Source organism: Pleurodeles waltl, chromosome 11 (genome assembly GCF_031143425.1).
Source record: "Pleurodeles waltl isolate 20211129_DDA chromosome 11, aPleWal1.hap1.20221129, whole genome shotgun sequence".
Classification (NCBI taxonomy): domain Eukaryota; kingdom Metazoa; phylum Chordata; class Amphibia; order Caudata; family Salamandridae; genus Pleurodeles; species Pleurodeles waltl.
Window position 1 is genome coordinate 993,564,504 of NC_090450.1, and position 17,303 is coordinate 993,581,806.

At 43.4% G+C, this 17,303-nt stretch overlaps 1 protein-coding gene across 4 annotated transcripts in view; it reads right to left on the reverse strand.

Moving 5' to 3' along the window:
- SFSWAP (splicing factor SWAP) overlaps positions 1 to 17,303 on the reverse strand; it is a 474,828-nt gene that overhangs the window by 440,913 nt on the left and 16,612 nt on the right. For all 4 annotated transcript variants that reach the window (XM_069215345.1, XM_069215346.1, XM_069215348.1 and 1 more), the window contains exons 5-7: positions 11,299 to 11,524; positions 6,475 to 6,590; positions 1,650 to 1,890 (exon numbers count right to left, since the gene is read on the reverse strand). In XM_069215345.1, coding sequence (XP_069071446.1) covers positions 1,650 to 1,890; positions 6,475 to 6,590; positions 11,299 to 11,524 — 583 coding nt within the window. The remainder of the gene's footprint in view (positions 1 to 1,649; positions 1,891 to 6,474; positions 6,591 to 11,298; positions 11,525 to 17,303) is intronic.

Sequence of the window (17,303 nt, forward strand, 5' to 3'; positions counted from 1 at the left end):
TCAATGCACAAGAGAAATTCCAGTTCGCCTCATTAAGGACCCTTTCCCTCTCAACAGAAGTACCAAATCACAATGGGGAACACTGAATGATGGAAGACAAGCCGCAGGAGAAGGGGAATAGCATCATGAAATTAATGAATTATACAACCAATCCCTTCAGTCTCTGGCTACTTGGAGCACTGCAGGCATGTGTAAAGCTCGCTGGGTACATTCAGTTGACAGGTCCTGATAACAAAACCAAACTTGTCAGAAAAGCAGCCCTACAAATGAAAACAATGAAAAGCCACACTGCTCACTCACACAAGCCCCTAAAAAGCTTGGAAAAATACTGCAGTCATGTTCATAACAAGATCAAGAAGTCAGCGCACACTGAAAATTCAATCAGAACAGTTGCACATTGCATAGAAAACACTTGAAGAAGACAGATAGCCAAGCACGTATTAACTCATGGAACACACCTTGTAAATATATATAAAGGTAACCTCGCTTTAATGGAAATTACACAGCACATAGGATATGAAACATTTAGGAGCTGCACATTCAATGAGGAGGAGACCATCATTCATCACTGACAACAGATAAATTCATCTTGTGTTAGTACACTTGTCCTATGTATTGTTTTACAACCTTGAAATCATTTGTGAATATACATTGCGCTCACATGTTTCGGCTACATTCTGCAATTTGTGCGGACGATTTGCTTCACAAGTTTGAAATTAAAAAAGAAAAAAAACTTTTAAAAAAAAGCTCCAGTTGGCAAGAACAGTGCTATAAATAAGTATTCATTAATTCAAGTTTGCCATCCTGTCCAATAAACTAAGCATTCTTTTCTGAAAGATGAAAGACACCAGAAACACAAAAGATTCCTGAGGCAATTACCATGCTACCGCCTGGGTTCCCCCAAGCCCCTCCTGCTAGCAGACTGTCCTTCTGGCCTGAGAGGCAGACAGTAGGAGGTCCTGCCCAGCACAGTTTGTGTTCTAGGGTGTCAGTGCCACTTTAATGCACCACAAACTAACACTGAGGACCATCTCTTTGATCAGCCATTACATAGATTAGTCTTACTGTACCTGATGGACTCTCCCTTCTAATCAACCCACATCAACCCTATACGTTATGCTCTGTTCCTAATTCATGGTACACAAAGTACAAGCACAGGGAGAAAAGAAGGCACTGGGGTATCAAACAAAGTCACTTTCCAATGCAAGCAGTGCAAAGACAGTGAAGGCTGGCAGGCATGTTTCTTCCAGCTAAATTTTCCAAAAGCCACAACAGGATGGTGCTTCCGATCCTTCCGTCTAGGAGACGGCAAAACTGAGCTCAAACCAATGCCAGACAGACACAGTATGACCTCAAATGTCTATTCTCATCCACAAATTGAGGTGAGATGGATGCAATTAAAGCTTGATGACCTTTTAATGTGAGGCTAAGAGGTGTATGTTCACAAACAGCCTACACTGGACGGTTCTAACAGCAGATTTCATAATTTTGCGTTATTAAAAAAGTTCAGTTTAATTATCAAATTTCAACAACAGAGTGGGTTTCATGAAGTCTTAATTGCATTCACAGATCATAATAAAAATTGGTATTCAATCACCAATCAACACTTTCTGGCAATGAGAAAGATCTCAAAACCTCACTGTACTTACTCTCTGCAGAAAACTTCTCAGCCTCAGCCTGCGCTGCTTCACTGTCTGCCTGCTGCTGGGCTTCGGCCTTGTCGGCCGCTTGCTGGGCTTCGGCCTTGTCGGCCGCTTGCTGGGCTTCGGCCTTATCCGCTGCTTTCTGGGCAGCAGCATTGTCAGCCAACAGCTGAGCCGCATTGTTCTCTGACTGAGCTTTACGAACAAGGGCTGCTAAGGGATGATCTGGGTCCATTACATTTAAAGGCTGGAAAGGAAAGAAAACAAAGTTAAAGTGACCCACGTAATATTGCTTACTGGCACCTAAAGGAATAGCTCTGCTAACCCGTCTCAACGTCTGCAGCTATTCTAGGAGGCTGATCACGTAGTTAAAATAAATATACTGTATAAAGTGTAGGAAGTTTAGGATGGAAGTTTAGGCTCTTTGTGCCTCCTGCAAGATGGAGGATTTCTAAAAGTTAGAGCCACTTCAGCTCAGGACACCTTAGGGGCTGTCCTGACTGGCCAGTGACTCCTCCTTGTTGTTTTCTTTGTTTCCTCCGGCCTTGCCGCCAAAAGTGGGGGCCGTGGCCGGAGGGGGCGGGCAACTCCACTAAGCTGGAGTGTCCTGCGGTGCTGTGACAAAGGGGTGAGCCTTTGAGGCTCACCGCCAGGTGTTACAGCTCCTGCCTGGGGGAGGTGTTAGCATTTCCACCCAGTGCAGGCTTTGTTACTGGCCTCAGAGTGACAAAGGCACTCTCCCCCTGGGGCCAGCAACATGTCTCTAGTGTGGCAGGCTGCTGGAACCAGTCAGCCTACACAGATAGTCGGTTAAGGTTTCAGGGGGCACCTCTAAGGTGCCCTCTGGGGTGTAGTTTACAATAAAATGTACTCTGGCATCAGTGTGCATTTATTGTGCTGAGAAGTTTGATACCAAACTTCCCAGTTTTCAGTGTAGCCATTATGGTGCTGTGGAGTTCGTGTAAAACAGACTCCCAGACCATATACTCTTATGGCTACTCTGCACTTACTATGTCTAAGGTATTGCTTAGACACTGTAGGGGCACAGTGCTCATGCACTGGTGCCCTCACCTATGGTATAGTGCACCCTGCCTTAGGGCTGTAAGGCCTACTAGAGGGGTGACTTATCTATACCTGCATAGGCAGTGAGAGGCTGGCATGGCACCCTGAGGGGAGTGCCATGTCGACTTACTCGTTTTGTTCTCACCAGCACACACAAGCTGGCAAGCAGTGTGTCTGTGCTGAGTGAGGGGTCTCCAGGGTGGCATAATACATGCTGCAGCCCTTAGAGACCTTCCTTGGCATCAGGGCCCTTGGTACCAGGGGTACCACTTACAAGGGACTTATCTGGATGCCAGGGTGTGCCAATTGTGGAATCAAAAGTACAGGTTAGGGAAAGAACACTGGTGCTGGGGCCTGGTTAGCAGGCCTCAGCACACTTTCAATTCAAAACATAGCATCAGCAAAGGCAAAAAGTCAGGGGGTAACCATGCCAAGGAGGCATTTCCTTACATAGACCAATCAGTTTCTTGTACTTAAAAGGCAAAAAAACGATATGTAAAACCCAGAATAAAAGCAAAAGCTTAAGAGCATATTCTATATTGTCACCGCATAAAACTGTAACAGAGATGCATTTGACATGTCCCAGGGCTCATCTAACGGTCTGTCTAAGTACAGCAATTCTGAGCAATCTTGGCTGCGAAAAATTCAGAACTCTAAGTTGGAAGAGTCTAAGCAAAGGCTTTTTGCAACAACAACAGAAAACAGCTGATCAAGAAAAGCAGAGCTTTAGACAAAAGGAAAAGGTGACAGAAAAAGGAGGAACTTTTTTTTTTTTAACTCAAGCAGCTACAGGAAGCAAAGCAAGCTATGCACAAATCTCCACATGGTTCAGATAAGTGAATACGACTATCTTGTCTAAACATCTTAGCCCATCAGTGTCCCCCAAACCAACTTGCAGCACACTCCGGCTCTGAACTGCAAGGTCCAACTTAGCACATACTTCGTTCTGGGCAGTCTCAGGTACACCAGGTACGAGATGGGGTTCCACATTACCCAACTAGATGCTCTAATCTACTTCCTCCAAAACAAATTATATGTTTAAAATCAATCCAGAAGTCACTACCGGTGCCTAAATGTGGGAATAGCGAAATTAGAGTCAAATTAGTGTCACATCAGTGAAATTCTCTCACACCTGGAAAATTGTTTGTCTCCACAGAGTTGGACATCAGTTTTTGCACACAGCATGGAGAGGTCTCTGAGCAACAGCTCTAGCTGCCACCAACTGGCCGGGCTCTGGCTGAGACAGTGCAACGCTCGAATGTACAGCTTGGAAGTTTCAATGCAAGCAAGACTGATGCCGACACAAGAAGGTGAAATCAGGGCTGGTTCAAAGGAGTGTGGAGGCGCTGCTGCAGCATCTTCAGTCATCATCTAAACCAAAAGCAAGCCAGACATGCTCACAGGAGCCCACGCATGCTCACAGGAGCCCACGCATGCTCACAGGCACATCCAGGAAATTTGTCAACTGCTTCTTTTTTTTTTTTTTATGGCGTGTGGAGGGTGTTAAGAGTGAAGACAATCTGTCGTCCTTATCTAGAGCTAAAATGGAGCCATTTGTGGGATGTTAAATCCTAGAGACTCCCATCTCTCTGTTCAGCTCATTAAAGCCATACAAGCACCTACGCAGAGTGAACGACCAGTGACGGCAGTACCCAAGCGGTCAGTCTAGAGTGGTTCATGTTGGGCCAGCAGCTGAAGGGAGCCCCGGAGCAGCTTCTTGTACAGACTGTAGTTTAGAAATACATGTGCATAACAGAGCGCAACAGTGCGACGACTTCAGGTAATAAAAAGATCTTACTGAGTGTGAATAAGAGAGATGGGGAGGGTAAGGGGGCTGGAAAAAATAAAGGCGAAGATCACTAACCTGCTCAACAAAACACTCCAAAACCTGAATAAATTCGGTCCTGTGCCTAACTTTTAGTTTTTGACTTCAGGCTGGAATGAAGCGTACAATGTAATGATTCAAATTGTAGACAATCTAATATGCATATTAGATCAGGGTAATGCTGGCCCTTCTCATTCTCCTGCACTTTTCTGCAGTATTTGAGAGAGTTTGCAGGGGAGTAGCTAACAAAGATTCAGCAAGTTCAATAACAAAAGGGCTCAGAGGCCCGAATGAATCCTGAAAATTGCTCTATTTCTCTGCCCGACCAGTGGTCTGAGGACCATTTTTCATCCTAGTATTGGGGACCATGGCACCTTTACTAGACCATGGACTGCGGACATCCTTATTTACTAACAATTCTCTAAGACAGAATTGGATTGAATGGTTCACGCTGTACCTGGATAACACATGCCAATACATAAAAACTCAAAATTCCCTCTCTAACCCATGCCCCTCCAAGGAGACCCAAAAGGCTCAATACTATCTTCAATTCTCTTTATGTTCTACATGAAAGCCCTTACAGCTCTACTGAAAAACAGGAAACATCTGCTAAAACTTCTATGCCTGATGTCACCCAGCTTTATACAACAACTCCACTGCATCCCGACAAGAGGCAGAGGACCCAAATCCATATTCTTAATACAAATAAAAAAAATAAAAATAAAAAATCAGTCTTGGATGATCCTCCCTCAGCTCAAACAAAACCCTTTCACAACAGAAATCCTGTTGATTTTATTATCCATATGCTTCACCATTCTGCAGAATACATTGGAAATCCCTCATTCTTTTGTTGAATATGCTGAATTCATGGGCCTCCTTCCAGACAAGAATATCGATCTCCAAGTTGTCATCAATTCCTTAACAAAATGTGAGCAACTGTAATCGCTTCCTGATCAAGTATTCAAACAGGTGGCTCAGCCAACCCCTTGTCTTATCAAGACTAGACTACAGCAGATCTTACTCAACATGAACTCAAGCTGCAGCTTGGTCATCTCTATGAAGCTTGGTCCTCTCAAAGTAGCAAGAGATGCTGCTTGGAAGTATGACCACATTACTCCAATCTTGTTCTCACTCAAAATCGTTCTTTATTGAAAGCAGTCGCGTACTTAAGCTGGCCCTGCCTCAACTCACAAACCTCTCCTTCCAGGGTAGATCACCATCAAGCAAACAACCTGGACAGTGACCACTGCAGAGCTCCCAACAAGCAGACAGAAAAAAACTCCTAACCAAGGCTTACTTGAGACTCTCATTAGAACTTATACTTCCCAAAAGACAGAAAATGTATGCTGTCCCACCATCACTTCATTTGTCTTGAATCAATGTATACTGACAAATAGTTGAGCTGAATTTGTTTACCCCCAACCTACACACGAGTAATGGCAGTATTTGTGTGGGCTCCACCCATAGCCCTCCGCGTTTTAAATGAATGCATATGAACATATGAATATTTTATTCAGGGTTACACTTAATTCAACCCTTCCCTTCAGTCAACTCTTCTTCTAACATCTTAATTACCCAACACCCAACTACTCCGCCATGCTTTATGGTGTAATGGGGCATTGAAGTAATTTGGTAATCTTGTAATCCTGTCTCCTGTATTCAGGTGCCAGCACCTACCTGAGTCTAGCCCGACCTATATGAAACCAAAAATAAAGAATACTTTGCAGCACGCATGGAAACTCATGTTCTCTATCAAAACATGACAGACAGGTCAGTTTTCTGAAATTACATAGTTTCCAGTATGAATATGACCACCCTCCAATGGACATGCACCACAAACACTGACCAATACCTAGACACCCCAGCTGCAGTAGGACTCCATGTAACATCACTACAAAGTTAAGGCCTCAGGAAACAACAAGGGGCTATTCACATCTAGGTTACCTTCATAAGTTCTTCAAGCCTGCTGCACTTCTTGGATCCAGAAAGGCTAGGGTGCAGATAATCATCGTATTCCTCGTCATCTTCATCCTCATCCATTTCTCCTGTGAACACCGGTTCTAGGTAACAAAACAACATATTTAAAATATAGAAGCATGCGCTCTGTTTTCAACCATTTTTGAAGCACACAAACTAAATGTTATGTTTCTGAGTTGTGTTTGAAAAGAAAATGTTTGTTCTAAATTTCCTGTCTATAAGTCAGTCCAAAACGTATTATTCAGAGTCAAGTCCACAAGCAGGATATTCCTTCTATCGATTCTGCAAGAAGGGCTCAAATTTTCCACTACCAGAAGCAGCATAGATACATGCTTCGAGCATCAGCTACTTTTCAGCTTCAGAATTCTGAGCTTCTGCTTGAAAGAATGATTACCCAGGCCAGTGCCACTTTGAATGGGACTTTTTGCCATCACTTTCACACAACTAACAATGTTTTTGACAGGTGTTTGTCTTAGCTGACACAGTCCGCTTTCAAGATAACACTGCTTTCTCATTATAAAAACATTTTAAGCTTTTGCTCACAATAATGATGTTTTACTGTGTGTGCTCCCCAGTATAAACTATATCTTCACAGCTTTAAAAGTGCTTGCAAGTGCTACTGATGTCCAGGAAAACATTTCATTTGAGATGCTGGTAGCTGCAAAGCATATCAACAAGTACAACAGCGTCAGCTGAATGGTTCTTCGAAGTCGACCGAGGTTCTGGAAAGTAATTTCTTGTGGGACCATACATGTGATAAGGAACATCTGATCTCCTTGTTGGTTGTGTTTCCATCATGATTTCATGAACACTGTAGCTGTACAAACCCTTGCTTTTTGCACTTAAGCCAAGGAGGGTGAAAGTCCATGCACGCTTTATTCTTGTTAGCTTCCTATTTGTTTTCAAGAACTCAAGGATCAGGTACATAAGAGGTAGAGAAGAAGGGGCAACAAGCAGCAGATGTTGAAACTGCGCCTGTCCTCAGCACTGTGGGAATGTATTCATGCTTTGATAAGATTCTTGATTGCGTTTAGCTTAAGCTTAACTTATAAAATGTATCACAGGAATGCGTGTCTGACTCAGCTACTTCAATATATGTCAATAATGTTCAAATAGTATAGGAAGATTGCACCAGTTTGGCAGAGTATACTTTGAAAGCAGTCTGCTTTGTATCTCTCAAGCTTAAGTTTAAATAAATAAACCTCCACAGCTTTGGTTGCTGTCTTTCATCAACAAACAAGCGTACCAGATATGTGCGTTCACAATCGGATAGCCTGACTGATGAAGCAATGACAATTGTAGATACCTAATTCAATGGACCATGAGACAAATCTCAATTATGACCCACAGGGTAAAGATCTCAAATAGCGGCTACAAACTGAGGCCATCATGTTAAACTGCTTAACTGCAAGTCTAAACTGCACCTTGTATTGTGTTAATGTGGAATGTCACACCAATCTCCTGCCTTGGTGTGACAACATTTCCCAAAATCTTCACACTAATGGACTGCAGCCTGAAGAACTAGCACTAAGTATACATTTCCAGTTTTTATAACACGCGTTACCGTGCTAGCGATTTTTATAAGGGAATATCTGAAGAGTAGAGAACCTGAACAGTTTTGCAAATCAGACATAGTGAAATAATGAGGTTGCCACCAGGAAAAAGACACTCCAAGATGAGTATTCTGTACTTTTTACTTCTCTTTGCAAATATGGTTGCCCATGCTGTTGTAGTGCAATTTAATGTACCAAATGCACTTTTCAATAAGAGCAATTACAACTTTTTTTTTAGGTCACAAACAAGGAGCATTAATAAATCCAAATAGATGCAACACAAGGATTTTTTCAAGGGGACACTAAGATCTCATAGAATAGGAATCACAAGTCAAACTTTGTGAGTAGAATGAAGCAAGGTATAAGGAAATAAGGGTCAAGGGAAGGAGCAACTGTGGGTGTGGTTTAGGGTTCAGAACAGAAAAGACACGTCTAGGGCTTAGGGTTGAGGGAATGGGCAGAGGAGCAGCCATGGGTGACATGAGGACTGAGGGAAGGTTGTGCTTGAGTTAGGGCTTAGAGTTGAGGCAGGAAAGGAGCTATAAAAGAGGAGTAGAGCCAGTCAGTGCTGAGGGATAGGACAGGGGAGTGGCTGCAGACTTCTCCCCCGCCCCAACACTGCACCCATGTAAACCAACATGGCTCCGCCTATATGGTGCAAACATTAAGAGGTATTTCTCTGTGAAGATTGCTACCAACACTGCACCAATGTTAAATGAATCTGGATTACTGGTGCACACCAGGAACACGGGGCTGCTCTAAGCTAACACCCACTGAGACTGTGCCAACAGGGTCACTGGTGAATGAAGGCCAAAATAAAGAGGTGACTTCTCTGAAAAGATCTCTACCAATGTGCCAATCTTAAGAGGTTGATACCAAAGAGGAAGTACACCCAACTTCCTCTGTTGTCATCTTACCCATTACAATGTCTGTAATCTTGTTATAGCACCTCCTACAAACTAGAGGAAACAGGAAGTAGAACACATCTGAGAGGATATCACAAAGTCCCAGTTTGTTTGATTTTTTTCTCACACCAAGACCTGCCATTCAAAACCAGTCAAACTGAACACACTGAGTAACATTTCTGAAAGGCAAGATGATGTGTTGTACTACAGCTAAATAAATAAATACAAACAGTACACTTAAAAGGTGTACTTTCTGAAGGCAAAATGACTGCGCACTTGAAGACAGAAATAAAGGGATAATTTTGAAAATGAATGTAATTTTTAAAGAACTGAGCCTCTAGGATGTCAGTATTGCGCACTGATTACAGAAGACAGGAGCTACAGTGTGAACACAATGCATTTTGTAGATAATAGCAACTCCAATTTTGATAACAGCGAGATAATGAACCTGGAATCTCAATCGATTGCCACACCGTCACATAAGCAAGCAAAACATGCAGTCATGATCTCGGTTCTCTGTATAAAAAGTATAACATCTCAGGGAAAATAATAAACTACATTTACATACTTGTACAAGAAGGTGCCTCCACGCCCCACATATTATCACTAGCCAAATTAAGAATCTATCCATGAACTTCCACACTGCATGGCCTAGCTTGCTACAAAAAGGTTAGATTTCCACAAGAGGGAAAGGATAACAGTGCCTTATACCCTTAGACTACAATGCAAGGAAAAACAACAAGGATGAGAGCAAAAGGAGCTTGAAAATTTCTGCCAGTACGCAATGTTCACAGCACTAGTTAACTACTGTGCTTAGAAAGACGCGCAAGCCACCTTCGCGCCAGAGAGCTGTGGCACACTGACAGGCAGACTGGGGAAGCATGTGACAAGTCAAGGAAAACCTGATAAACCTCTGGCTCTGCCCCTATTCCAGGAGGACTGGCGAGCCAAAACAGATGAGCAAAGCATCCAAGCACTGGCCTTGGCCTCCTAAATGCAGTTTTAAAAGAGAAAAACAACTACACACAGGACAGCTCACGCTTAGCAATTAAAAAGGTAATTTTCAATGTCTTTCTCTGGCTCTTGAGCTGCAGTTTGGAAGTTTCTCAATGAAGATAAGTAATGTGGAGCACCCCGCTGTTCCCCGAGTCAGCGTGCTTCGAGTTTTCGCAATTGATGCAATTGAGGTGCTGGCACACTCCCTTTTAAACAAATGTTCAAGTCAGGGAAAGGTAGTGAAATTAAATTAAAAGTAGTCTTACTTAAAACTTACACACACACAGCCAGTGTAGGTACTGGCTCCACCCAAAGATGCCCCGCCACCCCCCCTCCTCCCATGATTGGCTAACCATCTTATTATTCCTTCTTCTAAAAATGCTGCTGATGGAACGCATGAAGGACTGTTTACATTTGAAAAGTACAACCCAATCATTAAACCGTTAGCCACATTTAATTCTTTATCTCCTATTAGCATTCTAGAAAGGAACGAATCCCTTTCTTTAACAACATTTCTCTTAGCACTGTCAAAGCCAATAGGGCTGGCACTGACGTGGCAAATAGCATTTCTGCATGCAACATGTGAACACCTGTTTTTATAGGCATATTAAAGCCAGACCTATTGTCATTGCCAATAATTTGTTTGTGGATTTCCAACGTACTAATCTGTAGCCCCTTACGTCACGCTCCTGCTGCAAAATAGTAGATCTTGAAATAAAAATAAATAAAACCATGTTTCCTACGAAGGGTTCTTTAATGATACTTCAACGCACTCTCACTAAAACAACAAAGGTACCATGTCAACCTGCAGAAACATCAAAATGTCATACAGAAGAATCCAAGCAGAACCCAGAATCAGCAGCTAGAACAGAGGCATTAGCCAGACCCTTTCACATCCTCAACTACTCAGCCCCTCTTCGCACCATGAACACCCATGGATGAAGAGGATACATTACACAGCACGCACCTTCTCTTCGTGACATTGCACAGCACCAAAAATCACATCATGTGAGAACCCACTGGGCAAAGAGCAACTGTCACACTCCGAAAACAAAAAACAAACAGACAAATCCTACGGCTTATGCAGTTAGGCACCACACAAGACGAGCTCAGACACAAGCGCCACAGAGGGGTTCTGCCATTAAACCACTGACACCTATCAGAACCAGTAATCTGTTTTAAATTATGTGATCGAAGGTTCATTTATACACATTAAAAGAGAGTAGGGCAAGATTTAACCACAGCATTGAAAAAACAGATAATCCTATATCTCCAAGGACATGAAACATAAACAAGCAGGTGCACTGCAACTAAGTAAACTCTGAAACAAGCCTTACTTTTTCTTTCTTCCTCTTTTTTTTCCAAGTATGAAGTGTAGCGTCCTTCCTTCATTGCTTTTACGATGTGCTTATAGTATGGATAAAGGTAGTGGTCAAATCGGAGAAAATCAAATTGAGAATTCCGTGCTTGCTTGGTTTTCAGCATGATCTCAAATTGCGCTCCTTGCAGGCAAACAAATTTTGCAGTCCGTTCAATGATGGCGTGCATTTTTGCTGTTGGTGGCTAAACAAAACAAAAAAAAAAGAAGAAGAACAAGACAAAATTCAAACAGACATGTTCACAATAGGTAAGCACATTGCTGTATTATACAACCATGAAACTATTACAACCATTAAATGTCATGTTCGTATTATGGCATGATGGGAGCATCTTAAAATAAAAAAAGGATGAGATTAACTTTCTCTACAGCAAATTCAAAAGAGAACAAGCAATTGCAATGCAACAGGTCTCGCATCTTGTTCAGTTCAAGCTATTAGCATTTTAAATTCATAACTGGACTTTTCTTGCCACATAAATTGGTCAACCCTGCCTCATAATTTCGTCTTTTCCTGCCATATAATTTCAGTGGTCCTGCACATAACTAAAGCGCTTCCATTTACCTTCTTCCTCTAACTGCAGCAAACAATGAAAATGTTGCTATTGAGCATCCTAATTTAAATCTGCCCTGCTCCTTCCAATAGGATAACACTTTCACCACTCCACCATCAGAGTTGCTGGCCCTCCCACCAGCAATTTTATTACAAAGTGCTTTAACTCGGTCAGCACTGCCTGGGTCCTAGTTTTTTGTGTTTTTTTTTTGTTTTAACACTTTCAGCCATGTTGCTGAGCAGCATGGCTAAAACAAAGTCAAAGGCAACAGCTTGCATAGGTGAGACCTATGACCTTACCAATGCTTGTTTTGTTTACCAAAGAAGTCATTAGTTTCTATGACACATTTTTCGCATTGAAAAGCAAGAGGTAGCTACTATATAAAAGTATCCAAAATGCTTCACAGAAAAATTGCCGTTGCTGGACCTGCAGGCTGCAGCACACTGTAAGCGAAAGTGGACTACACTTCCAGTGTCTGCATGCAAGATCAGGTACAATGGATTCCTTCTCTGCCTCTGCAGAGGACACATTCAACCACTCGGTGGGTTCATACCCTCCTGTTAAGCTTCAGCACTGCTTCATCAATTGTCCCAGTGCTTAATTTGAGCGGTGGTTCAGGTGCGGGGCACCGGCACTTATTTTTGAGGGCCGGCACTTTTTTTCTGCCTCAAGCATTTACTGCGAGCAAAAGACACTCATGGGAAAGATGGAGGAGGAGAAAAATAAAAAAAAGTGTCAGAAAAGGGGAAAAGCAGGAAGCTGCAAGAGTGAGCTGAATGGGGAAGGGAGTGGCTGTAAATGGATTGAAGAGACCCGAGATTGTTTCAGGATTACGCTGCCTCAGTATTCTGTGCTTGCACATTTAATTGCAGCAGCCGCGTGTTTAAGAGGAAATCTTTGGGCACCAGCAAGTTTTTATTTACAAATTAAGCACTGGTTAGTCTCAAGGTGTTCTAAGTCTCTGACAAACTAGGGAAACTTGTTCTGTTGTCCAGGCTTCCATTCCATTTAGAGTTTGGTGCAGAGTGAGAATAACTTGATTAAACATTGGTTAGGACGCCTTCCACGTTTTACACAGTGAATTGAAATTGATGGTGTGTTACTTACTAGTCAAACTTCATAGGTGGAGGTGGCAATCCTGGCTCATGGTTAAAAGACCTCTGTCAAATCAGTTTTCTGTTCTGATCTCAGCTCCTTGTGGTGTCATATTTGTGTGGGTATTAGCAAACTCCCTGGCTCCGAAAATCACCAATTCGATATATATGTAAAAAGTCTCTAGGATTGTACTTTGATGAGTAATCCGACCAATACTGATAGTGCACCAGTCCATTAATGAATCTCTGAAGCAGAAAAGGTTCAACAGTAACTAAGGAGCCACCCATAGTCGCAACATATCACCAGAATCACGGGATAACAAAAGTGAAAGCACATGCCTTTTGACCTCAAATCATCGCACAGTGAATTACTTCACAAGACGTTTACCCTCTATGGCAGGCCATTGTACGTGTCATTGTATGTTCTTTCAGCAATCTTTTAATGAAGCATGTTAAAGAGGCACAATAATAGACACAAACACTGATTAAAATGGCAGTGTCAAAGGGTTACTTATAGCACTCCGGTTAGTTAAATCCCAGTTGTAGCAATCATCAGCTACAGAGCAGCTGTTGCTAGAGTCACTCCTTGAACACCTCTACCTGAATACCAAAGTCCATCTGCTCTTTTTAAAAAGTGGAAAAAATGGCAAACCACTAAGGCCCCGATTACAAGTTGCACAGTAGCGCTGTGGTGCAAACTCTGCATGCAAAATTTACATTGCTAACATTGCACCAATACTCTGGAGTGTTGGGAAACCGGCCCACTAAATCAGGAAGAGCAGAATCCTAGATGGTAATATCATTCTGCCGGACTCGTGATCAGGCCATGAGAGAGCACCACGTGTTCTTACTTTTTACTATCCAAAATCTCTACTGAGCTAACAAAAAGCCTCTCAACACCTCCAAGAACAAAACCTTGACTGGTTGGGTAGCACAACCGTGTTAAGGGTTCACGCTTTTGTTGACAAAGGTCACTGTGTATGATTAGAATTGATATTTGCTGTCAATTGGTGCCCTAGGTGTTTACTGAACAGGATCATCTCTGAGAATGTAGGATGTAAAGCAAACTTAAGAACAGAAGGTTGTGAAACTGTGGAGAGCGGCGCAGGCTTTACCACCCGAACGCTTATACCGCTGTCACCTACACATGAAAGCTACAATTGTATGGTAGTGCTACTGGTTTGGAATACATTGTTAAATAAATGTATGCTGAAACCCCGCCTGTTACTTGCAGCGGATTTTTTGTGCCGAAATCAAACAAGTATTTCAATTTCTGCAATTCAGCAAAACATCAAACCTTGTCAAATAGTGTTTATTCACAGTTCTTTTGTATCTGATTAGAAGTGCAATGAACATTTTTCAAAACTCGACAATCAGCCCACAGTAACAATGAAATATATTGAGTGCATTGGTGATTGAATCTAGCTACAAAGCAACCAGTGCGTAGCAATGGCCCCCACGGTGACCCAGGGAGTACCCAGGCCTGAGAATGTCTGATTAAATCTGGAAAGGGGCCCTCTATGTCCCTTGCTGCCCCCCCCCCCCTTAATTGTCATTACGCCACTGAGAGAAACAGGCTGTACGGAGGGGGTGATTCAATGGTGAAATTGTAACACGGGGGGCGAGGGTTTACAGAAGGGTCGCTCGAGTGGGACTTCTTAGGTAGGAGTCCGGGAACTCGGCTGGCACAATGCAATTAAACGGTATTTTAAGAGACACTTTATATAACTGATTTTTTTTAGCTTTCTGAAAGTGAAATAGATAGTGTTCTGAGGAAGAGTGATCTTGGGAACATGGGAATGCCGGAAGGGGTGGGTGGCGGGTGGCTTTGGGAATGTTGGAAGTCTGCAGTTTTCCGCATCCCTGTACTTGGTGGAGATGTTACACGTCACGTGGATAGACTAGCTCTGGTAGCACAGACGTGCGCCTGCCGGCATTTCCTTTCCACTTGTACGAGTTTCTTGTCGTTTAATAATGGTTTTCCTTTCCGTAGTTTTGAATGAGGCTCTGCTGCAGTGGTTTCTCTTAGGCCGTAATGAAAGGCGCATCCCACAACCGTCGGACCCCGCCGCAAGCAAAGAGCCTCAGTGACCCCTACGGGAACAAAGCCTCCTGGCGAGCAAGAGCTGAACAGTGATGACAGAAAAACAAGCATTTGCAATGCAATGGGTCTCGCGTTTGCTCGACTTACAGCTATTAGTGTTGTAAATTCTTAACTGGACTTTTCTTGCAACACAAACTGAAAATAAAAAGCAAAATAGTTGATATAAGCGTGCAGTGCGCGTGGTTAAAAGCCCAGATATATACCAACGCGTCGGAAAAGCAGCGCTTGTGCGCTGCTATGTTCGACCTAACAACATGGAGGACATACGTGGATCGGTACTAGACGTTCGTCAAGGAGAGTACAGGGTTAAAGAATACTAGGACTGCTGTCCGTACTGCAACAATAAAACTGCACTAAGAAATCAGTGGTTCTTCTTCATAGGCTGGCACTGAAAGTGATATATGTGCAACTGCCAACACAAATCCAACCGAATGGTGCCTTTGCGGCATTTTTGTGCCATTGGAAAGGGAGGTTCGTCTTCACTGGTGTAAGATTTGTGCACAAAGCATATTAGGTCTAGCTGGGTTCTGTTTTGAGAAGGCGTTGACTGCCCGCCCCGTCGCCAGGCATCAATGCCAGTGTGCTGGCAGACGTAGCAGAATGCATAATGGGAGCAGTAGGAGGCAGATATATTGCATATTTAAACCCCTCTTTATGCAGCTCTTGATATTTAAGACTGCTCGTCGTGCACCATAAGAAACACTTACTTACCAGTGGTAACAATCTTTCTGGAAAACACTTCCTACCTGCAGATTCCTCCCTGTAGAACATACTCCAGGCATCAGACTGGATCTGGAAACTACAAGGCAATGAGGTCACCAGTGAAGGGTGATGGATTCAGTTGGCAACAGAAGCAACATCCGACAACACCAGAGGCCAGAAAGTGCCCACCCTGACACACCGTCAGTTACTCTCCATGTTTTTCTGCACCTTTGAGGAGGGAGTGTAGACTGAGACAGAGGAAGGATTGAAGTACAAAGCCAATGTAAGATGAAATCTTATTAACGCCCCCTTTAAATCATGCATCAAATGGGGAAGTGGATAGGTTGGTGAGGAATCAGCAGGCACATGAATTATCCACCAGAAAGAGGAGGATTGATGGATGATTAAAGCAGGAAATCTTGCAAGATGGACCTGGCAACGTGTACATCCCTATGCACCTCTCACTCTAGACAGTAGTGTTTTGAAATGGTGTGCAAGGAAGTTCACGTCACCGCCTTACAGATTTTTGTAATTGGATGCCTCGTGCAAGCACAGAAGTGGGAGGCTTGGCTCTGGTGGAATGGGCACACATGCCCCTCTAGCAGCTCTTTCATGGACAAGGTAGCAGGTCTTAGTGCAGTGGAGTATTCACTGGGATAGTCTTTTTCTGTACCGCCTTACCCTTATTGACACCATAGTAGCAAAGGAAGAGCCGGTCATTCAACCAGTACACCTTGGTGTGATCCAGACAGTAGTTAACTACCCGCCTGGGGTCCATCGGTTACAACTGTTCCTCCTCTTTCGTGGGGAGTGTCCATCAAAAAGTTAAGAATTAGGCTTAAGTCCCATTAAGGAACCAACAAGGAAGCGGGAGAGAAAAGATGAGTCAGGCCTTTAAGAAAACAGGGGACAGCTGATCTGAGAGACAGGAATGCAGACAAGGCGTTTAAATAACCCTTTACAGTGCATGCAGCACATCCCCTCCGAGCAAGGGAAAGAGCTCACTGCAGTGCTTAGATAGTCAGGCCTACAAGTGATCCACATCTCCCAGAATAAGCTGACCTGATGGAGGAGCGACGCACACATACAATGATGTCTACCACCTCAGCTGAAAGGAGCGGAGTTGTCTCTGCTCATCCAAGGATGTAGGTAGAAATCCCAGGGATTGGGGTGCAGAACTTTATCGCCAACTTGGAGAGAAGGTCTGGCCTGAATGGAAGGCGAAGAAGGGACACACAGAGAAACGCAAAAGGTCTGTGTACCACACCCTTCTAGGTCAACATGGAGCAATGACTTGGGCCCAGTGTTAGCAAATTTTCCTCAGAGCACGAGGAATTAAGCGTATTTGGGCGGTGGGGGTGTAGTGCAGCTGCAAATTCCACCTCAACTGAAAAACGTCCCCCATGGCTCCTGGAAGGTGCAGAACCGCTGGCACTGAACCTTTTCGGAGGGACAAATAAGTCCACTTGAGGAGTGCCCCAGTGGCAAAGATATCCTGGACTACCTTAGACAG